The 23,823-nt window shown below is 37.5% G+C and overlaps 1 protein-coding gene across 2 annotated transcripts; it reads left to right on the top strand.

The window, feature by feature from the left end:
• The first annotated feature begins 1,090 nt into the window (after positions 1-1,090).
• On the top strand, positions 1,091-22,994 carry GPAM (glycerol-3-phosphate acyltransferase, mitochondrial). 2 transcript variants are annotated; one of them, XM_038410487.2, is made up of 14 exons: positions 1,091-1,237; positions 2,173-2,272; positions 4,658-4,870; positions 5,281-5,394; positions 6,960-7,045; positions 8,184-8,299; positions 9,212-9,282; positions 10,906-11,170; positions 11,841-11,983; positions 13,532-13,609; positions 18,687-18,827; positions 19,789-19,978; positions 20,113-20,171; positions 22,056-22,994. In XM_038410487.2, exons 1-14 carry the CDS (start codon positions 1,101-1,103, stop codon positions 22,170-22,172), a joined length of 1,830 nt encoding a protein of 609 aa, XP_038266415.1. In that variant the 5' UTR covers positions 1,091-1,100; the 3' UTR covers positions 22,173-22,994. The 2 variants fall into 2 exon arrangements, with proteins under 2 accessions (XP_038266415.1, XP_043374684.1); XM_043518749.1 differs by lacking the exon at positions 13,532-13,609.
• Positions 22,995-23,823: the final 829 nt, after the last annotated feature.

Consider the following 23,823-nt stretch of genomic DNA (forward strand, 5'->3'; position numbering starts at 1 on the left):
ATTAATGATCCTCTGCAGCTCCCAACTTTCTTCCCCAAGCCAAACACAAATTCGTTAGAGATGACCATGCACACGCTGGAAGTTAGAAGGGCTATGACCTTTTATCTGGACAGAATTAAACCATTTCGGGCTTCTCCTAAACTCTTTGTATCCGTAGCAGAACGGTCCAAAGGACAGGTTTCAGAGTAGCAGCCGTGTTAGTCTGTATTCGCAAAAAGAAAAGGAGTACTTGTGGCACCTTAGAGACTAACAAATTTATTAGAGCATAAGATTTCGTGAGCTACAGCTCACTTCATCGGATGCATTTGGTGGAAAAAACAGAGGGGAGATTTATATACACAGGAGCCAAAGGAGCGCACGTACCAAACAGAGGCTCTCTAAATGGATATCTGGATGCATTCGACTATGCTATCAGCTAAAAGGCACTCAGCTTCCAGCAACCATTACTGCACGTTCCATGAGGTCCACATTGATGTCCACGACATTTCTAAACAATGTCCTATAGATAGACATTTGCAAGGCTGCCACCTGGGCATCCAAACACACCTTTGCCAAACATTACGCCATCACGCAAGGCCCTAAAACAGATGCTCAACTTGGCTGAGTGGTACTTTCCGCTGTTTTATTTCCTACTCTGAAGCCCCTTCCATCCTAAAGGGCACTGCTTTACAGTCACCTGGAGTGGAGCACCCACAGGGACACCTCTCAAAGTAGAAGAGAAGGTTACTCACTTTGTGCAGTACCTGAGGTTCTTTGAGATGAGTGTCCCTGTGGGTGCTCCACTACACAACCTCCTCCCTCTTCTTCGGAGCTGGATACAGGCTCTGAGTGGAGAAGGAACTGAGGAGTCCGGGTCGCACACGCAACACTTCAACAGACAACAGCGAGTGAGGCAGGCACCACCACGCATGTGCGACCTGTATGGGCACTGCTGTAAAACTTTCCGAGTGAAGGCGTGGGGATGCACCTACACCTGGAGTGGAGCAACCACAGGGACACTTATCTCGAAGAACCTCAGTTACTGCACAGGTGAGTAACCTTCTTTTCACTCCACAGTATCCTATTAATTTTGTTTTATCTTTTTTCTCCCTCCCAAATAGATGCATTTGCCTCTTATCTTCTTGCCTGTTCACAAATCTCACATCGACTATCTGCTCCTCACATTCATTCTTTTCTGCCATAACATCAAAGCACCGTACATTGCTGCAGGGAATAACCTCAACATCCCCATCTTCAGGTAAGGATAATATACTGAGCTAAACTTGCTCTCAATAAAGCCAAAGGGGCATATGCTCAGTTGGTGTATATTGTCATAGCTCCATGCCAGCTGAGGATCTGCCCCAAATTGTTTAGGATTTGTGATAAAGAAATTTAGTCTTCTAGTCATACCTTGAAATTTACTTTGGTCCTGTCTAGCTTATCTAGCTTTACTTTGGTCTTATTTGGTCTTATTCAAGAGAGTGTCTTGCAAAATCCTTTAGAGATTCGTTAAGGAAGTTGGAAAAGGAAGAAGACTTAGTTGAGACTTAATTATTGAGTCGCTTTGAGGAAGGGGTGTATGAAGAAATCCTGATAAATGGGGGATAGCACAAGTTTAAGAGCATCTGTTCCCCTTCATCTTTGGAGACTCATTGGGATTTAGGGGAAATTAAGTGTATTCAGTTAGTGGTAGGCAACATAGAACTTTGAACACTGAGGGCTGTTTAAGTCAAATACTGCAGCACTTATCTTTGTAAGTTATGTCAAGTGTTGAAGGATTGAGAACACTCACATAAGCTTTTGAAATTTGGCAGTAATGTAGGGACTAAAATTCTCCCAGAGCTCGCTCTATCGATCGTATTTATTTGGCCCCATTGCTATAGAATTTGAGTGCCTTAGAATTTGTAATGTATTTATCCTCCCAACATCTCTGTGAGGGAGGGCAGTGCTCTTAGTCCCATATTAGAGGGTCACAAAGGGAGTCTGGCAGAGCAGGGAATTAAACCTGGGTCCTAGACTAGTGCCCTAACCACTAGAACATTGTTCCTCTCTTTCATTTGAGGGAGAGTGGCTGAGATATGCACATTGTTCTGCCTCATCTAATTTTTTCCTGAAGCTGTTGGCTGGTTTATACATTCCACTCTTTTCATATTTGACTAAAATTGGTGAATAAAATCATTTCTTGATTTGTAGCACATTGATCCGCAAGTTGGGAGGCTTTTTCATTCGGAGGAGGTTGGATGAAAACCCTCATGGACGTAAAGATGTCCTTTATAGAGCTTTGCTGTATGTGGTATGTATCTTTTCTTAATTTGCAAATATAAAATTTGATTAGTCACAGAGAAGGGGGAAAGAACACCCATGTATGTTAGGAAAATGTAGGTTGGTTCTCTTTAACTTCATTAATTTGAACAGCATTGCCTGATGAGAAAGTGAAATTGTTTATCATCTTGATTTTTAGCGTGTGTGTGTTTTGGTACATTAGAGATAAAATGTAAATTATGTGCTGAGTGAGGTCCTGAATCTATGAAGTGCATGAGAGTCGAGGGTGTTCAGCACCTGTCAGGATCAAATTTTTCCCCTGTGTGGATCTCTACGGGGATATGGGGTTGCCTTCAGTGTAAATTAACAGTAACATTAGGCCTATTGGGACAGCTTCTGATTTCACTTACACTAAGGTAAATCGAGAGCAGCAGTTCTCAAATTGTATTTGTTCATGTATTTAATTGGTGTTTGAAGTATCACATGCACACTTCTTTCTTTTGCACATTTATTTTAGGCCTCAGTAGGTTTAATTTAAGTATTTCTGGACTCTGTGGTAAAATATATCCCTAAAGAAGCCAAAAATGTTCAGTTATAATTAGGGCTGGCAGGAAAGCAAGAATTCCATTTTGTGAAAAATGCTGAGGTTTTGCTACTTGTTTACATTCCGATGTGGCACGAAATCAAGACCTTTCAAAAATTTGTAGTGAAAAAAGAGACCACTCTAGAATAGCCAATAGCCCTGCGGTTAGACCACACATTCTGGGATATGGGAAATCTAGGTTCAAGTTTCTAGCCTAAAAGGCAGAGTGCCCTAATACTGGATTATGCTGTTCTGGGGTCTCTCATATTGATCAGAAACTTCATGATGCAAAACCTTCCTGGTGAAAGTTGGATTGAAACTGCTCTGTTTCCATGGAAAGTTTTGGTTTTGTCAAATCAGCATTTTCCATAAAAGGTTTAATCGAAAAGTTCCCAACCAGCTGTAATTATGACGTCCTTTGTAAACATCTCAAGTTTTTAGACAGTCCATCAAAAAGAAACATAATAAGGCAGCCGTTATTTCTTTCATGTTACTCAAATTATAAAAAACAATTAAATGTCATAAATGCTGTCTTGATATGCTATGGTATGCCATTAACTACACTCAGTGGATTGTCTCTTTTTAACTTGTCTAATCTAAATTTTAAATTCCTGCTAATTTTATCGGAATTATTATTGAACAGTAGCCAGAATTCATTTTGCTGCTTGTCTTACAAAATTTAAATCAAGAAAATTATGAAATATTTTGAGAAAGCTCTGGGAGAGAATAAGAGAAGTGCCATTACAAAGAAGGGTGCACATGTGCAAAAGGGCAGGGACTCAGAGGGCAGATATAGAGAGATGGGGGGACGCTTGGCTGGAATTGGAGGGGCTTCAGCTCCACAGAAGCATCTTGCTCCTCAGCAGATTGCTGGGCATGCTGCACAGTGGCTCCCCCTGCTGAGAAGAGGCTCAAATTATAGCCAACTGGCTGCTGTCTTGGTGAACAGCCAGGCAGTTCTCCTTAGTCCTGTAGCCAGGCTTTTATCCACTGGATCTGGCCAACAATCCTTCCCTCTCTACCGCCTGCAGCAGCTCCCTGTGTGGGGGCCCTTTTATCTCATGCTCCCTGCAACTGTAGGTTTTGCAGTGGCTCTGAACTGGCCCTGAACTCGTGCGTCTTTTCAGATGAGAGGGGCTCTGGCACTGTGCTGTAGAACTTTGCAAAATTGCCCCAGAAGCTGGAGCTGTGTGGTTTGGTGCAAGCTGAAGGCTAGACCCAGCAAAAAGCTAGGCAACTGTGCACAACCTGAGAGTACAGTTCCCACGGCATTCAACACACTGCTAAATAGAGCTACTATGATGACATGGTCGTACAGAGTTACTCATCGAAATTGCTGAAAGTGTCCAGGAGAGTGTTTTGCTTCTCAGGCATTGTAGGATGTACTGAAGTGCATGGAATGACTTTTTATTTGAAACCAAAATATTTTTAAAAGAATTTTGGTGCATCATTTCCAGCAAGCTCTCATGCCACCCTGCCATACATGTACAAAAATTTGGGAACTCCTACCCTACTGACTTTGTTGAAATCCAGAGAAGAGAATAATTTAGGTGTCTTTAAAATAATTAATTATTACTAGGTTGCTTCTTTTCGGTTTTGCAGCTGAAGTGATGTTTTAAAGTCCATGGCATTACTTTGGATATAGATTAGTGTAACTGGGATCAGAATTTGGTTGTATAAAACTCTAATTTCCTCTTATAATTCATGATTATTCTTGCAGATTTGTATTTATTTCAGCTCCAGTTTTGTAAAGAGGATTCTATTGCTGATATGGAATTTCTATGTCTGTATCATTAGTTTTTTTGTTTTTTCTTTTACTCACTATCCCTTTAGCACATAGAGGAGTTGCTTAGACAGCAGCAGTTCTTAGAGATATTCCTGGAAGGGACGCGTTCTCGGAGTGGAAAAACATCCTGTGCCAGAGCAGGTCTCTTATCTGTGGTGGTAGATGCTCTCTTTACAAATGCCACCCCTGACATACTAATTATACCTGTGGGAATCTCCTATGATCGTATCATTGAAGGTCACTATAACAATGAACAGCTGGTAAGGAGCAACTGAAGACTTATTGTCTTGTCTAGGGGATTTTCTGCTTAAGTAAAAATGTATCTAATTTTTGTGCTAGCACTGCTATGCCATGAGTGCTTTAACTTTTTGTGTCAGAATTAAAAATGCAACATAATGTGAATCATGAAAGCTTTCTAGGTCAAATACTTTCTTGATATTTGAGTCTTGTATATTACTAGATACAAATTCATCACTTAACAAATATAAATACAAATAATGATAAAAGCCATATGATTCCCTAGGCTTTTGTCATGGCTCTACTCTTAGACTTTTAAAGCTGCATGTCAAAAGACTTGGATTTATTGTAATTGTGGTTATGCTTCTGTTTAAATATCAATGAACTTTTAATTGTAAATGAACATTGGTTTTTGCTTTTCAATGTTTTGCAGGGGAAGCCGAAGAAGAACGAAAGCCTTTGGAGCATAGCCAGAGGAGTCTTCAGAATGCTGAGGAAGAATTATGGTTGTGTCAGAGTAGACTTTGCACAGCCATTTTCCTTAAAAGTAAGTTTCATATCCTTAGAAACACTTAAGTTCTTATAAAGAAAAGAAGGACTTGTGGCACCTTAGAGACTAACAAATTTATTTGAGCATAAGCTTTTGTGAGCTACAGCTCACTTCATCGCTTATGAATTCTTATGAAATTCTTATGAAAATGCAGGAAACCACAAGCTAAACTGTTGGCGCAGAAGTATTGTTTTCAGCCTATCAATGCAATGAAGCTGTTTTTCCAAAAATTCGCTATTTGTTACCCCTCGAAGATTCATAGGGTGTTGGTCCATGGTATGAAGTCCAGTACAGGTCCGAGTGTTTTAACATAATGTCAGACCAGACTGAGTCATTGGACATAAAGCCATTATTTTTCTTCCACTAGTGATCAATAATAGAGGAAAGTAAAAATTCCCCATGATGCATCTGATCAATTGTGTATTGCTGTACAAAAAAAATGGGCAAGTCTATTTCTTGTACAGTAGTTAACTGTCATAGTTTTTTATCTTTAGGTCTTATTCAGCATTAAAATGTACAGAATTTCAGTTTGAAAAACAAAGCTAATTTTGGCAACCCAAACAAAATAATGCCACTCAACCTGGGTTTATAGAAAGTAGACACGGTCAAATTAATTTGATATCTTTTTGCTGAGATTGAGTTTGATGATGGAAATAATGTTGATGTAATATACGTATACTGCTGTAAGGCATTTGTGAACATGCAAGTAGGCTGAGTAGAGAGCTGTCTTTGAAAATTTACCCCTAATTATTTAAGTAGCTTTGCTTGAAGGTAAATGTTTTCCTGACCAGCAGGCAGAGTGGCTATATGGACTGCCAAAACAGTCTTTATTATAGGAACCAGAAGAACATAATATCCTGAAGGCAGAGTAACTTAAGTGATAACCTTTAAAGACATAAGTTTTAGTTGTTTGTTAAAAGCATAGAATTCTTGAGGTCCAGTCATATGCTGTACCTCCTGAGAAACACAGCACAGAAGATACAGCTGAGAGAATGGGGGGAAAAAGTGCCTGCATTCTGGGAAGTGTAATTTCAGCAGTCTCCTCATGGTTGCCTGTAGTTTGTCACTGCTAGAATTTCTGTAGTCGTGTTCATCTGTGGAGATGCCCTGAATGCTAGAGCCGGTGAGGAGGGCAGTATAAGACGGTTAATGTCATCCATATGCTGCTCCTCCACTGGGGACTTGATGTTGCTCCCATTCAAATCAATCGAAAACCTCCCATTCATTTTAATGGTGCAAGATCTATCCCCAAGGGAGTTTCTGCCAAAGTGGTGCAGGGGAATCTTTCCCTAGGGTTTTTTTTTTAATTGCAGTATTTTCCCCAAACTAAGAATTCTGTTCAGAGGGAAAGCTTCTCCTCTACCTGATGCTAACTCCAGACTGAACCACCAATGCATCAGTGAAGAAACTGTAGTGATCTTCCCACTATCTCACCTTTATTTTTTTGTACTTACTCTTTCATGGTTGCTTTTTTTTTTGGATTTGTATAAATAAGATAGCAAAATTCGCTGTTAGATGTTACAATTAATGGAAAAATGTACAAAGAAGTATTATATTTACAGGAATACCTAGACAGCCAAAGTCAAAAACCTATGCCTGCCATGCTATCTTTGGAACAAGCTCTCTTACCAGCTATACTTCCTTCACGGTAGGATGTTTTTCTGGAACCTTTTTGGTAATATTTTTGGATTAATGTATATTTCAAGTAGTGCCTGGTAGTTATATCCTACGAATAATGAAACTGTTTCCTATGTAACCCTTATGGAAAAATCCTATAAAATAGAACACAAACATGAAAATTTTACTCTAGGATTTTTAAACTATCCTATACAATTCTAACAAATTGAAGAATATATTCCTGCTGTAGAACTCTCCTGTTCAAATAAACTATAGAAATGCTATCATTCTCTGTTAAATTCTGTGTAGTTTTAGAATAATTTCAAGTGAACTTTATTGGTTTAATAAATTTTAAATTCTATAGGAGTGTTGTACGAGGAAAGAAAATAACACATTTTAAAACATACCTTTTTTAAAAATCTCCCATATAATCTAGATATTATTTCTAATTACTGTAAGATGAAAGGCATGTATTCATTCACTCACTAATGATTTCTGATTCAGCAGTATACAATGATTGCCAGGGCTGTTGTCAGTGAGCTCCCATCTGTTGATAACTTTGCTCAAAATGTGAAACTGTGTTGTGGAGATATTCCTGAATTTTAGACTATTTTATATTTAATTTTTAGTAATTTTCATGGCTTGTTTAAACCTGTGTGGTACTACTTGGCTACTCTGATACTTGGTTCTTGTAAAGAGAAGTTGAGAAAGTCATTTGTCTTTAAAGCATTGTCATGCCATGCCATGCCATACCCTTGTTTTGATATGCAAAACAGCTGGACTGAAAACTCTCTTCTAAAAAGGTTTGCATAATATGTTTTTTGTTGCTCAAATTCATTTAAAGGAAGGGGTTGTGGGACATGTCTGATGTAATGGGGAAGTCTGAATAGCCAAAGAACAAAGTGAATACTCTGTGTTGCTTTTCGTAGAAGGTCTAGGAATATATGTTATAACATGAAGAAAGAGTCTGGAATATGTTGAGAAAAGTAGTTAATGAGAACTTTATTGGACTTGTAATGCTTAAAGACATTTTTGTATCCTTGTTAGAATGTCTGATTTTATTTGTGCATTATAGTTCATTTAATGTTTGTAAATGATGATGATGTAGGTTAGAGTTTGACAAGACTTGGATGTTTTCACACCATAAATTATTTGTATGCTATCTTCAGGCCTAATGATGTTGTCGATGAAGGTACAGAGGCAGCGCTGGGTGATTCCAGGGATTTATCCAGTGAGCCCTTTAGAAGACAGTTGATAGCCAACTTGGCTGAGCATATACTGTTCAGTAAGTATAGAATCAATCATATGTATTGACTGTATATCTTGGTCCTCTGACTGCATTTACTAATTTACCATTTGATAGCATTTTTACTTGGCTGAGGGTGATTTCTTTTCAGGTAAGAATTTTGTTTACTTAAACACTTAAAATCTCATCCCTTTTTAAATGAAATTGTCTCTCTACAGCATTCTTATTTCATTTGCTCTGATACATTTACATTCTTTAGGCCTGTATCCTGGGTTGCTGCTGACTTGCCATAAGTGTTTGAGTCAAAATTCTTTTTGGCAAGAAGTAGGAAATTGCCCCCAGAGGTAGAGCTGTTGAAATCACCATGTCTTCAGAGAATTACTTGAGTTTGTGTATCTGCTTATCCAGCCATTGTCCGGCTTTGTAGGTTCTATAATATGCAGTTTAGGCACCAGATCTGATATGTGAACAAAGATATAGCTATAAATAATGGTACTTAGTTATATATTTTTAGCAAATGTTTGAAACAGACTTCTTCACTCATGCTTATTAATTAAAACCACTTTGGTCAGTTAATGTTTTAAATTTCTAAAGTACTACAAAAATGTTGAGTAATCATCTCAGCCCCTTCCCAAGCTAGGTATATGTAATCACCCCATGTTACACATGAAGAAAATGAGGTTCTGAGAGTTGGGGTGATTTGCCAAAGGCTGCATGGCAATTTAGTGACAGGGTAGGTTGGAACTCTAGAGTTCCTGGCTTCTTGCTCTTTGATTAGTCCCTTAAAGTACACTACAGCTTGTTGAAAATGTAAAATCCTATAGAAATGTGTAAGGGCCATCTATAATTATTAGTTAGTTTGTGCTATTGTCATTTTATGCCATACTAATGACTTGTTTAGCATTTCAGATGCTTAACAGGTTAGCATAGCTTTGTTTTGTTTGCTTCTAGCTGCTAACAAGTCATGTGCTGTGATGTCAACACACATAGTTGCCTGTTTGCTGCTCTACCGACATAGGAAGGTAAGGCTATATGGCTGCTGAAATAGCCATGTGCTATCCAGTGGTGAGAAAAGTGTGCACTTCAATATTACATTAAAATAATTTGAAAGAGATTTCATTATTATAGCTTATTATAGCTAGCTTATTATAATAGGTGTTCCAGTTAATGGTGGGTACTTAAAGATATTGTGCTACTTTGATTTCAGTTATCATTAGGTTTGGCAGAATTCAATTTTTATTTTTTTTTTATAATTTTGACAGATAATATTGATGGCTTTTAAAAGCATTTTGTAGGTTTTTATCAAAATTTTCACAGTTGGGGAAAATTATGACGTGTTAATGGTGGGGGTGGGGAGGAGACTAATTATTTAATGACCGTAGATGCTGAGATTAAAAGTTAAAACGGTATAACCAGTAAAACTCAAATTGTCAATATTACATGTCAAAATATACAAAGTAAATATCTTTAAATCAAACTTAAATTTTGATTATCAATGGAAATATTTTTGTCAGCTTGCATATGTATGATGAAATCTGTTTACCGACTTTTCCTGATAGAAATCAAGTCCTTCCAATCCTAGTTATCATTGAAGAAAAAGGAACCTTTTCCTAAAAATTTAACAAAAAACCCTGTCATCCCATGTTAATTTTAGGATTTACTGGTGATTCTTAAAAGCAATAATTTTGTTCCTTTTTATTGTCAGAGTGGTTTTTTTTTGTTTTTGTTTTTGTTTTTTTTTAAATCTGGTATTTCAAATTGTTGTAGCTGGACAAATTGCTGAACTATTGTTTATTTTCAAATAAAATTTTCAATTTATATTTCGTGATGGAATGATACTAATGTGTAACTGAATTTTAATGTGTGGCTCCTAAAGAAAGATACAATTATTCATTGCTACACTCTCTCTTTTCCATTTTATTTAAAATTCCTCACCACCCCACCAATCCAGAGCTCTAGGTACATGTTCAGAAATTAAAATAAAACATACAAATTAGAAGAAAAGGTCAAAATACAGACTCCCCCCAAAACTAGGGTATTATCTCTTTCCAGTTCAATCCAATCATTCCCCTTTCCTATAGAGAGAATCTGGGAGAACAGATGTGCTTTGCAACAGGATCTGAAGCTCAGCAAATATGGTTTTTGGTAAACTGAGAAAGGAAGTAAGTTCCAGAGTTGAGAAAATGTTCTTCCTCAAGCCTCCTATCAATTTTAAAAAAAAGGTCTGTTAGCAGAAATATTTCAGGTGATCATGTGACACAATGGCAGGTGAGGGAGATGTGGTCTCTAAAGAACACAGGTTCTGACCCTGCTAGGGCTTTATAAGCTGTGAGATGCACTACTAAGCAAACAAAGCAGTCACATATTGCAGTAGCTGTAGTTTCTGGGTGGTTTTAAGTGTAGCCCCATGTAAAGCATTTTGTAGCAGTCCAGCTGGAGCACAGTCATGGATTACTTTGGTAATGTCTGCTTTCGAAGAAAAGATTTGTTCATGTGATAAGTTGTGCTTTGGGTTATTACAAAATTATTATGCATTTGATTTATTTACTGTGTTTGGAGATTGCAGATAAATTTAACCTGTCCTCTTAACATTTTGTCTTGGGTTAGGGTTTACATTATTTAATCTTGTGACTCTGGTTCTTCAGGGAATTGACCTTTCCAAGCTGGTGGAAGACTTCTTCTCTATGAAGGAGGAGGTCTTGGCCCGTGACTTTGACTTGGGATTTTCAGGAAATTCTGAAGATGTTGTCATGCATGCCATCCACCTGTTGGGGAACTGTGTAAATATCACAAACACCAGCCAAAACAATGAGTTCTTCATCACTCCCAGCACAACTATTCCTGCTGTCTTTGAACTCAACTTCTATAGCAATGGTGTACTGCATGTCTTCATCAAAGAGGCCATTATCGGTATGTACTAGTTTTTAGCAGAAGATTTGTTTGTATGGAGGCTTTATTATTTTTTTTAAATCCTTCCCCCGCGCATCTCTCTTCTCCCCCCCGCCCCCCCCAAAAGTAATACATGAAGTAAAACCATCTGCACAGAAATAACCATTTGCCAAACAATTAAATTATCTGGGGTCAGAAAATTATTCCACCTGCCCTCTACCCCATATTCACCATTAAACAAATAGCTGAATGAATGTATTATGTTTTTTTCATTCTCCTTGGAAGTCTCCATGTATTGGCCACTGCCAGAAACAGGGACCTAACTTTATGGACCAGTGATCTGATCCAGCATGGTAGATGTTCCTATCTTGAATATTTCAATAAGATTTGTTAATGGTTGGATCTGAATCGTAGTTTAGAGTTTCATTATTTAACTTTTACACACAGTAGTATAATCTTTTATTTTTAGCAGCTTTGTTATCTTTTAACATCTATTTCCTTCAGTTGTGCACCATTGTAGTTCATGTTTATAGGATGATTTTGCTTTAGTCAATTGATGGTTTTCGGTTATATGTGTAATGATTGTCAGTTTTTAAGCTTGTATAACTTTCCTGTTAATAAACCTAAATCTCCCATATTAAAAAGCTCTGTAGGAAAACTAACCATCCTTGTATTCACATTTCTACGCTAGCCTGCAGTCTTCATGCAGTGCAGAGTAAAAGGTATAGAAATGGCATCAATAACGTTCCTCCCAACATGATTAGCCAAGAACAACTGGTCCGCAAAGCTGCCAGCTTGTGCCACCTGCTTTCCAATGAAGGGGCTATATCCTTGGTAAGCGAAGTTCATCATAGTGCTTGTCCATAATTCCAACTCCATTCTGTTAGGGTCTGTCTTCATTATTCTAAATAGAATGGATTTTTTTTTAACTGCACTCTGTTTCTAATGTAGTTGTTTGGTCTTAATATATTTACTTTAAATAAAACGTATACGATCCATTACATGGATGTCCCATCCCCAGCCATGCTAAGAGGGAAATACCATTGTTTTAATTTGCTTCAGCAAAATGTCTCTACTTCTCAGTTGTGTAGTTGAATTAGTCTAGATCACTTGAAACCATTTCTAGACAAATAACATGAATGATGTGAGCTTGACAAGTCAATTCATTAGCTGAGATTTTCTGAGCCAGGGGAGACGACATCAATCAACATGGTGCTCATGATATGGTTTAGATGTTTGCTATGTGTGTAGTGAATACTTGTTGTTCATGCAAGTGAGCAACTGATAGCACTGGCAGTGAGCTTGGAATATTTCTGCTATTCTAGTACTAGGCCTCTCCTGCAAAGAGACTGCTTGTCCGACTATACAGTGACTTTGATCTAAACAAACTTTAAACTGTGAAATCAAGACTAGCAAACTCTTTGTGTGTGTCTGCAGTCAAATTGAAATCGGGTCTCCAGATTTTAAAGGCATTTTCCCAAGTTATAGATTACCTCAGTTGTCATACTGCACATCATCAAATATTTATCAACGATTTTACCCATGACTTAAGGTAAACCAAAAAAGAAACAGTGGCAAATACCGCAGTTTTAACTTTATAAATACTGATTATCTTTTAAAAACAACAAAAACAATGTGTCTCCTGTTCTTTTCAATAAGTGTCCACTTAGAATCTTAGAAATACATGTTCTCCTCTTATAGATTTAGTTCTGATATTGGGAAACTTTGCTGCAGTTTCCCAGCCCCGTCTTCTTTCTTTTTGTTTGAATAGAGAACAAATTATGTTTGATTTCTTGTCTGGGTGTAATGCAATCTGAGGAAGAGAGCTGATTATTACATTTATACTCCTTATTCTGCCTTTGAGGGTAATGATTGTTTGTTTTTCTTAATCTGGTGGACATTGCCCTACTTTTCAGTGGTTATAATCTGGTGGGGAATTTTGATTCTAAGCTTCTTCAAGGAGTTCCTTTAAACTGTAGGAGAACTTGTGGAATAGGTCTTGCAGCTTTTATATTTCTGAAGATTTTGTTCTAAACTGCTCAATGATTAGCACTTATTCATTTTAACAAAATAATAGTAATAAGATCTAAAAGTCCTTTTAGATCACCTGGTCCAGCTCCTTGCCAGTGAAAGATTCTCCATATCTCAAATGCTTTGTCCAGTCTATAATTTTAAACATCCCATTCATGGATTTTTTTTGAAGCGTATGTGAATGTAAGAGAAGAATAAAGCATGCACTAATGGAGTGGGAGCATTGATAAAAAATTGAGGAACTTGCTTAGAAGGGACATTGCTGTATCTAAAAAAATATGCTGGTTGCCTAGGGAAAAAGAATCTATAAGAGATTAATTTTTTAACTTTTTTTTTTTTATTTTTGTTAAGCCTTGTCAGATGTTATACCAAGTTTGCCACGAGGCAGTCGAAAGGTTTATACAATATGGCATTCTTTTGGTGGCAGAGGTAAGATGATTAGTTTTGGGGTTTTTTTGTTCTCTGCTTTGCCTGCAGTAATGGAATCCTTTGCTTCTCACTAACTATATGACTTATTCCAAGTATCTGAACTGGCACTTTTTCTCTTGAAGTGCATAACAACTAAGGCAATCCTAAACTGAAATGTCTTTATTCTTTTATTTTAAAGCACAAGGTATTTTGACAGAATCACTTTTTGATGTTATGGATGACAGCATATATGGGAGCAGGATCCTAATAAAGCTAGTGCTGCTTATGAGGATGATATCTTTTAATATTGTGATATCTTTTAATATTGAAGTCCTTGTAAATTTCAATCACTGTGTAATACAGCTCATCCTTAGCTTCTGTATGGTCCCTTTGCTCTGGTACAGCAACTCAAAGGGACCAGGGGTAACTGGGGATTCCCCAGATATGTGGGAATCCACAGGTGATGCAGCCCTAAGGCAGCTCTAGTTTGCACCAGGTTCTCCTAATGGTCTCAGGGATCCGGGAATTGCAGAGTCAAGGTATCTTTTCTTCCCACATTCTACAGCACTGCAGTAAATGCAGCATGACTGGACAAAGAATGGAGGCAATAATTTCTGTCTTCCAGATTTGTGTCCTTCAGGGAATCTCATAACACAATTTTTTTTTGATAAGTGAGTAAAAAGATTAATGCATCATGTTGCATTTTTTCTGTGTCAGTCATACCACAGCTTTATGACAATTATAAATTAAAGTAGTGGAAAAAAATAAGACAGTTACATATACTTGGCTGCTTCCTTCTTTCAGTTCTCCTGTTTGAAGGGAAACTAGATCTACATCCTGTGCTTTGATGACCCTTGTTCAGCTACACTCAGTTGCACCTCTTGTGGTATCCCAAGTTTCCCTTTTAATGGGTAGTTACATAGGTAGAATTCACTTCACCTGTTTTCTGGAGACAGATTTTCCTGGCTCTAAAACTCTTGTTTTCTGGATGTGTTACCTACATTTATACATAAAATGTTGGCATATAATCATGTATTACAATGCAGTCTCTACATGAAGCATTTCTTATCCTCTGAATCCTATTCTTATTTACTTAATGTTCCAGGCACCAGGAAAAAAAAATAGGTGTGTATAATGGCATAAATGTCTGTTATGTCTTTGCCTCTCAAAGCATGTGTCTTGTCTTAGGGGCTTTGTTATGAACCTATATAGTCTGTCTCCCATCTGTCATTACCATCAATAAGTGGGATGGAAGTGGCTTACAGGTCATATATAAATCTTGTCTGTCTTCTCTTGACTTGATTGTCTGATATCTAATTTCTCAGCATGTTTTTATCCATATCTATTTGCTGTGTAAAACTTTCTTACAGTCACGACACTCATAAGTACCAAGACATGATCTGTCTTGGTTCTTATATTAGACCCCACCGTTGTGGTATCTGAATGCCAGACAAATGGAACACCATCCTGTTCTCTGATACTAAGGAATCAAATGATACTGTTGCAGTTATTTCCTGTTTCTTCTGCACAGGCTTGCATGATTCTGTTACTGCCTTAGCTGAAATTGTAGATATCTTACTCATTTTCATGTACTTTCCATGATCAGAATTATTAGGTTGGGTTACTCTACCTTAGTCCATTTTCCCATTCAATTCAGACTAACAGGAGTATTTCCTAATTTCTCAGATTCTCTGTACAGTTTTCCTAATACAATCTCACCATCACTTTCTGCAAGATTTATTTCAAGTATTGTCTCCAGGCTGTACCGCTGCTCTTGTCAGTTGTGCATATACTAATGTTTTCTCTTTTTTTTTTTTTTTTTTTTTTGATGCTGTCTGTCCTATCAATCCCATTTGCTTCACCTTCCATCCTTCTAACTCATTTCTCTGTGTAATCCTGAGGATTATCTATCTAGTCTGTTTTTTCCCTGAGGCACAGCAAGTCCATTATATATATCTTTTATATACTAGGAGAAAGAGAAAAACTAGGGACTTCATGTTTAATACAATTTAAAAGTATACATTATTAGTGGCAAACTGTGGAGAATAATCACCATTTCCCTGTTTAGGACAATTGGGATATATTTTCTGGGTGCTTTTCCAACTTAACCTCTGAGAAACATATTTGTGAACAACAGAAGCCTGTCAGTTGTCTCTGGCGTCTGCATCACTTTGGGTTTTTTTTTTTTTTTTCCAGTTTATTTCTTTACAGCTGATACCTGTACATTTAGGTTTATCTGACTGTCATATTAGTTTGAACTTTTGCCATCTGTAGCTTTTCATGGTTTCTCTTTTTCCCTTTGGCTCCACTGTCCACTCTATTGAACGTTATGAGTTGAAACTCTCCTAACACATCGTATCTCTTCAGTTCATTTTTCCTTTGTCATTGACTTTGTTACTTGGTTTAAAATAAAACCCTCAATTACAGTAAGATTGGACAGATATTACTTCATTTTCTACAAAGACCTATCTGTATCTTTCATAGATGGCATGAAGATATACTCGGTCTCTATTATGCTGTTGTTTGAATCCTACCAGGCAGGAACAGGATTAATCTCATTTTAATCACATCTCTCAGCATAAGAATTCTTGTAGCCTCTTAGTCCAGCTGCTTCGCATTCATGAGATCTTGAAGCAATTCTCTACTATGTTTCTTACCCATGTGTGATTTGTGAGTCAGTGAGACTCAAGTCCCCTTTTACTTTTGAGCATCTACTTGAAATTTCTAGGGCTTTGTGCTTCTGAGAACATGTAAGTAATTTCTAATTTACTATATTACTACTACGGTGATTTTGTTCATCAGACTAATAAAGCTGATGTTAGAGGGCCATTTGTGTCTGTCCCCTTTTTTAATACTCTTTCCTAGTTAAGGGTGGGTCGTCTGAGTCAGTCATATTTTCACTTCATCTTGTCTACCATGCTACTTGCCTGATTACTGAACAGGATTGCCACTTGACTTCTTTGTAAGTCCCTTCTTTGAATCTAACACAACAATGTTCAGACTCCTAAGCAGTCACATCCTTGATTATTTTCACCAAGTTTTGAGGGAGCTTTTGTAATATAAACCCTAACTCTGACTGATTTATAATCCTTCTGAAGATATATTTTTACCAATAGTTTGTCCTTTTTGGAACATTTCTCCAAAATGGCTCCTACCTCAATACATTGATCTGTTAGGTGGAGCATTTCTGACACATCTCAGTCTCCATGTGATAATAGTAAATCACTGTCTAAGTAGGTATAGAAGCTTGTCGCTTCTCTGTTGCAGGTCTTTTACGCACCTGCATGGAGAGTGTCAGCTTGGTAGAATTCCTTTTTAGTGAGATGGGAACCTCAGCGTACCAGATGAATTTCTCCTACAGATACTTCTACGCTATCTGATCCTGATCATTGCCAGTCTTGCCTTGAAACTCTTTAAGTACCCATTAACTTGGTCTGACCTTAACGCACTCTCATGCCTTTAATCCATTTCGTAAGACCATAGTCGTCTCCTTAATTATATTGATATTATAGTGATCCCACACAAGCCCCTAAGAATTTTCACAGGTCTTTGTAAAGTGCCAAGCCCAGCTGCAATAATAGACTCTTAGTGTCATGGTCAGGTTTTGTTGCTTCCTTCTCTCATTCTAGTCTGAAAAGAAACTGAATGCCCTTTCTGTTGTAGGTAGATATTTCCCTGTCTGTCACATACAAGAGTCGACCTCTAGCCAAACGCTGTTTATCCCCAGCTAAGTAAAATTAGTTAAGGGTACAATATGTTGAAACCTCAGCCACTGCAGTTCAGTTCAGCTAAAAAGAGAACTTGAAAAAAAATAACAGGAATATAAAAATAAACTACCTATTCAACCAGGATGACCTCCCCAGAGCAGATAAAATACTCATTGGAGAATGGTACATTCCTCTTACTGAAAATATAAGACATTCAGAGTGATACAGGCCTGGAAATGAGAGCATGTAGAACATGGAATTTTCCAGATGAAACCTATGTTGTCAGAAATTATCTATCTGTAAACTTCAGTTTCTTTCTTATGGTAGCTGATTTAGCATATATACAACTTTTGTGTGTTTTCTTCGTCACTTTTAGATTTCTAACCATGTCTCTATCCTTTCCCATGGACACATGAATATTGCAAACATTAACAAATTTTACAAGAAAATGAGCCAGAGACAAATGAACTCTCCTGAGCCATTCGTGATGGCATAGTAAACACCACCTCACTGACACTTTTGCTAACACATGCCCCTCTCGAAAGCCTGAGGAAGCATACATTTTTCATCATGTTCTGATGGTCAGACTCAGAGCCTCTTGCTGCAAATGGAGAAGTGAGTTTGAGTGAAAGACACTTCTCTGTAAATGCATTGCCAGCAGTCTCCTCCTAAATTAAACTGAGTGTGTTAACTAAGGTAGCTCAGCTGATCTGATGCCACACTAGGAGAGAAGTGGTATCTCAGGGATTCAGAACAAATCATTTAGACGTTTTAGATTAAAACCAACTCTTAGAATTTTCAACCAGTGCAGAGAGTATGGAGATAAATGAAACAAGCACATGATTATAAGAGGTAAGTAGCACTTAACAAACCTGCTGCTGAATTCTGTACTAGCTTGAAATTTTCAATTGGTCTTCAAGTATAGCAGCATGTAAAGCAAATTCAGTAATCCATCCTTGAGTTGATAGTTATAGATCACTGTAGTGAAATCCATATCCAAAAAATAAAGTCCTACCTCCTAGTGAAACACAGGTGAAGAAAAAGTTCTCTTGACATCTGCTGCCTCCTGAAGTGCCAGTCCCGAGAGAGGATCCAACAAGACTCCCCAACTTGAGCCCCTCTCTTTCATGTGATGGGCAAACTTTCTCAATCAAGGGAGAAGAAACAACCTTTACCAATTCTTCTGATTTGTTTCTATCCACTTACTTCAGACTTGTGTGGATTGGGTCTCGGGCAGCACATCCTCATTGTGAGCCCCAGTGTGTAAAGTACTGGTAAATCTCTAAAATGTGATATCAGGTCACCTGAGATTAAAATATAGCGCTGGTTGTCACCTGGATTTGTTTTTTGGAATAGTTACCTTTTTCTCCCCTCCCCACTTCTGATTTAAGCAAGATGATCAGGAGGATATTAGCCCTAGCCTTACAGAGCAGCAATGGGTTAAAAAGCTTCCTGAGCCCTTGTCTTGGAGAAGTGATGAGGAGGATGAAGACAGTGACTTTGGAGAAGAACAGAGGGATTGCTACCTGAAGGTACTGTATATAAAGCTAACAGCAATAGTCAGGCCTATTATGTTAAAGTTTAAGTAAATCTTAGTTTACAAGTTCAGTTGGGGAAAATAATAAGATTTCTTTTTCTGATCATTCCCAGCATTAAAGTCTGCAATAGTCTTCTACAATCAGTAAATTGTCCTTTCTTCTCCTCCCCCCCCCCCCCGAAAAAGACCAGCTCTGTGAGGAAACTTCAGATAGTCTGCTGGCAAAGTCTACATAACTGGGGTGGAGTGGCCATTATGGTGAAAACTACTACAGGGTATCCTACAGGGTCCTAAAGTTTGTATTGTATTACTAATGTACCAAAGATGGGCATATAGCGCTAGTGCATATTTTTCTGACTCAAATGTGTTGTATTGTTTCTTATGTGTACAGTGTTTTATATTTGTGCATGTGTGTACGTTTTTAATTTGTGACCCAAGACATGTCAGAAGATATGATTTCTTGATACAAAAAGCTACTACATAATCCCCTTCTATGGTCAGCCTATAGTTTCCTTGCTAGAAATTCAGTTATATTGTTTGTTCTTGGAAAGCAAATTGCCATTTTTGTCACTGGTTTGTTTGGTTTTTTTGTTTTTATAGTGGTGACACTTGTTTTGGGTTTTTTTTAAATATTCATTTGGAATCTGGTGCTCATCTCTGTGAAGGAATGAACTGTTGTTGTGCTATTTATTGCAAAGCAACATGACCTTTTAAAGTGGTGAAAACAGATGCTTCGCTAGTTTTTCCCCAGGACATTAACAGTGTAAGTGTGATTTCTAGAGCAGTTTTTCATACATCAGACCACTTTTGGCTTTGCTATAATAATGCACTGTGGTAATTTGTGCCCCTTCTCCTGAGTGATTGTCCGTATCCAGTGTTTTGGCTTTTACTGTGTAGCTGGCCATCTTTCACTTCTGCAAGCTTCATTCACTTTCATTCCTGCTGCCTTAACTTAGGTGAACCAATCCCAAGAACACCAGCAGTACATCACCTTCCTGCAAAGGTTACTGGGACCTTTACTCGAGGCCTACAGCTCAGCTGCCATCTTTATGCACAACTTCAGTGGACCTGTGTCAGAAACAGAATACCTTCATAAGTTACACAAGTACCTAATAACCAGGACAGAGAAGAGTGTTGCAGTGTATGGTATGTCACGCAGCTTGGCTCTGGATAAAACAGAGCCAATATTTCAGTTATTGATGCATAACTCTCATTCTTCCTAGTACAGGTGTCTTATATTTGACCTGAAATGCATGTTTGTTTTTCCCCCCTCCTCGCAGCTGAGAGTGCCACCTATTGTCTTGTGAAAAATGCAGTGAAGGTCTTTAAAGATATTGGGGTAAGTGTTTTGCAATCAAAGGTTTCTCCTCTTCAGTTGAAACTGTTGGGGCCCTTTTAATGTGAGTGACTCAAAGGCAAACTTTGGGTAGTGTGTGAATGCTGTGCAATATCATCCTTTGCTAATGTTTTTCAAGCAAATGCTTCTGCGTATATCTTCCTCTTGTGCTTTGTAAGTGCTTACCTGTCTTTGAAGTTTAGGGCTGCAGAGGAAATGTAACGTTGCACTTCTTCTTTTGCACTTCCTACTGCTAAGAGAAATTGACCGGTATGGTAGGATGCCAGCCACTTTTTTTTTTTATAGGTTGAGTACTTCTGTATTGGACTGTGATGCTACCACTCCTCATTGTGCTCCAGTGGAAGGAGGGAAGGCTAGCTGTCTATTTGTATGTCTATTTACTGACATACATAGCACAATAGTAATTAAGCACTTCCCCATAGTATTAAAAACTTACAGAAATATTAGTCGTCATTATTTTCCATCACTTTCCAAGCCCTCCAGCAGATTTTGCCTGCACTAACAGCCATATATTAACATTCCATCCAAATCCTGAAAGCACAGAAACACACTGCCAGATGCTGACTCTCCAGGACCATCACAATGACTGAGAGAGCACTTCTGCCATTCCTGTATTCCAGACAGCAATAGCAGCAGTGTCCCAGTGAACCTGAAATGTAAGGAGATACCATGAAGATAGATATGGTCCTTGACATAACTGGATGAAGCTGGACTTTCCATACTTTCACTAGCACCTTGACTGTTTTTTTTTTTTTTTTTTTTTTTTAATTGTACCTCTCAATTTTGTTTTAAAGCTGGATGACATTAAGATCATACTGAATATTGCCTTTTTTATGTTGAAAGGTACAAAGCAAAGAATATTTCTGGATAGGGGTTACTGAATGCCTTTCAGTTCTTTGGCCATGACTTCCTAAGTACTAAGCTGACTATTAGAATGAAGGCAAATTTCTGCAGTTTGTTAAATGCACTTTGGGATGTTGCCTTATGAATGCATTTATCAAATACAGCATATTTATTCTAATATACCGTGCTGCTAGGGTAGTGGAACTAACTGACATCTGTTACTTGCATCTGCTCATAATAATTCTGATTCTTGTTTTTGAAACTAAACATTGCACAATTTGAGTTCTTTCTTTTCTTGAATTACATTGTTTCCTCTGATTATCATACACAGCATACTTTTTCATGTAGTTTTTCATACATATGATGTATGCAGATGGATAAAGTAGTCCTGTTGTGTTAACTAAAAGCTGACCATTTGTCATTTTCTGTTGAATCATCTCATCATTTTGAATGCTTCTGTTTTCATTAACAAATGTTAATGTTTCTACGCTAAAGAAAAAGGTTGTAAAGAATCTCCCCCAAAAAGATTGGTCTTTTCAGACCTCTCTTCCAAATTACAGCTTGTATCTCTGGAATAATCATTCTTTCCTCTTCCATGCTATTTAAAATCCCAACAATACCTTGATTCTTAAGATATCTAAAAGATTCTTAAGATATCTGTCATCCAGGATGGTGCTAGAAAGAAAGAAAAAAAATCTTTACAATCGGTTCTAATAAGCAGTGTTTTGTTCTTTATCACATGCATGAAATCACAGCAAACAAAATTCTCTTCAGGGTTTGTATGGAATAATATCCTTACGGTGTACTAGAGTGAAGAAGGGATTCTAGAGATGACTAACTCTAGCCTTTTGTCTCCCACCTGTTATAATTTTCAACAATCGCATGATTTCAATGCTTAAATGTTTATTGTAGGCCCAAGGTCTTAATTAGAATAGTTCATATACTGCTGTACATTATTCATTACAGATAAGTACTCTGCTTGAAAATGTTAATGAAGAGGCATGTCTTCATCCTTCCCTTTAGGTTTTCAAGGAGACAAAACAAAAGAAAGAGACTTTTTTGGAACTGAGCAGTACTTTTCTACCTCAGCGCAACCGGCAAAAACTACTGGAATTCATCCTGAGCTTCATTGTATTGTAGACCATGTTTAGTACCTTTTGCCAGGGAGATGAAAACAGGTTCTGAGATTTGTGTCAAAACCTGAGGGCATTTGCTAGTCCTTCAGAGTATAAGGTGCCCTTGCTTGTTTGGTAAGGTCTTATCTGATTTGAACCACTGGAAGACAGTGCCTTTTTATGTATGCATTTATGGATTTCTGATGGTCCCAATCATGTGATGATACAGCAGGTAACACTTTGGATGCAAGTGATCAGTCATGTTTGCAGCAAAAAAAAAAAAAAAAATTAAAACTAGATTTAAAATGAAAACTGACATTTTATCAGAGTTACATTTTACATAATTACTTTTAAAGACTAATGACTGTGACAGGTGCACAAATGCAGATATTAGTGATTTATAGCTAGCCCTGAGATCTTGAATTTAGCGGAAAAACACTGCTTATGACGACAAAAAGTAACGTGAAAGCTGTTACTTCAGAAAATTTGTCATCTCATTCCTATCCGGTTTATTGTTTAAAATAAATGGTTTATAAAGATATGCATGGATAGTGCATACTTTATGGAAAAAGCCATAGTTTTTCATAATTGTTAGCATCTAGAATGAATGCCAAAATCTTAATGAGAATAACAATCAATTGAGTAGCAAACTAGTGCTATCGGGACTGCATAATGCAATGGTAAATTGCACTAAACACTGTTGTCATGGTAGTATGTGATAGCACAGTTTTACTAGGGCTTGCTATCCCTTACCCCTAATAGAAATAGGGAATTAATTTGCCTAAAACATGAATGTATTCTAACCACTTACATTTTGTATCTAATAAAAAAAAAGTTGTTTAGCTAATACAGTGACAGTCTTTTTTGTTTTAAACATATAATTTTAGGGTAGCTGGCAAACCAGAAGGTTTTTTCCCCCAGTGCTGTTACCTGTTGGTTGGCATTTTATTTTGTGAAGTTACTTTAATTTTGTCTCTAAAATTTTCCGCAATAACACTGCAATCTTGTAGAACTGAACTTTCTAATCCCTTTTAAACTGAAGAAAAGTATGTTCCCATTCTGTTTTCTACTGCTGAGTTATAAAGTGAGCAGTTTTAAATTGCTTTGACCTCTGGAAACAGAAAAATGTCGTTATGTTTCATTTTTGGTTTTGTTCCAATTGGAAATTTTAAATTAATATTGGGGGTTCTATCTTAACAAAAAAGAAAAGTTGTGGGGCCCTGATTTTGCAACCTTATCTTTGAGATTGGCCCTCTGTGTTCATGTGGGGCCCCGCAGACTTCAGTTTGATTCCCCATGAGTGCAGATTGGACTACAAGCCCTAATCCTGTAGTGCAGTCTCACTCAGCTGCCCTGAAGCAATAAATCTATGGGAGGTGGAGCTGGTTTGTTGGGAAAATGTGTGTTCTTGTTTGGATTGCTTTTTTTTCCATGTGAGAAATCAAACATTTCAATCAGTGTAGTGTTTCACTTAACTCCTCCATCCTGTCCTTGCAGGTAAAACCAGCACTGTGATTACAAAATCTGTGATTTTAATGTAATCATCTGTAATAATGGGAAAAGCTCACTTGAATGACAGAGGCATTGCACAGTACTCCAGCATAGAACTGCTGCATGCAGTTTGAGTCCGCTTTAGAAGTAACTTGTTTTTACTACACATTTGTTAATAAAAAAGC

Source organism: Dermochelys coriacea, chromosome 7 (assembly GCF_009764565.3).
Source record: "Dermochelys coriacea isolate rDerCor1 chromosome 7, rDerCor1.pri.v4, whole genome shotgun sequence".
In the NCBI taxonomy this organism is placed as follows: Eukaryota; Metazoa; Chordata; order Testudines; family Dermochelyidae; genus Dermochelys; species Dermochelys coriacea.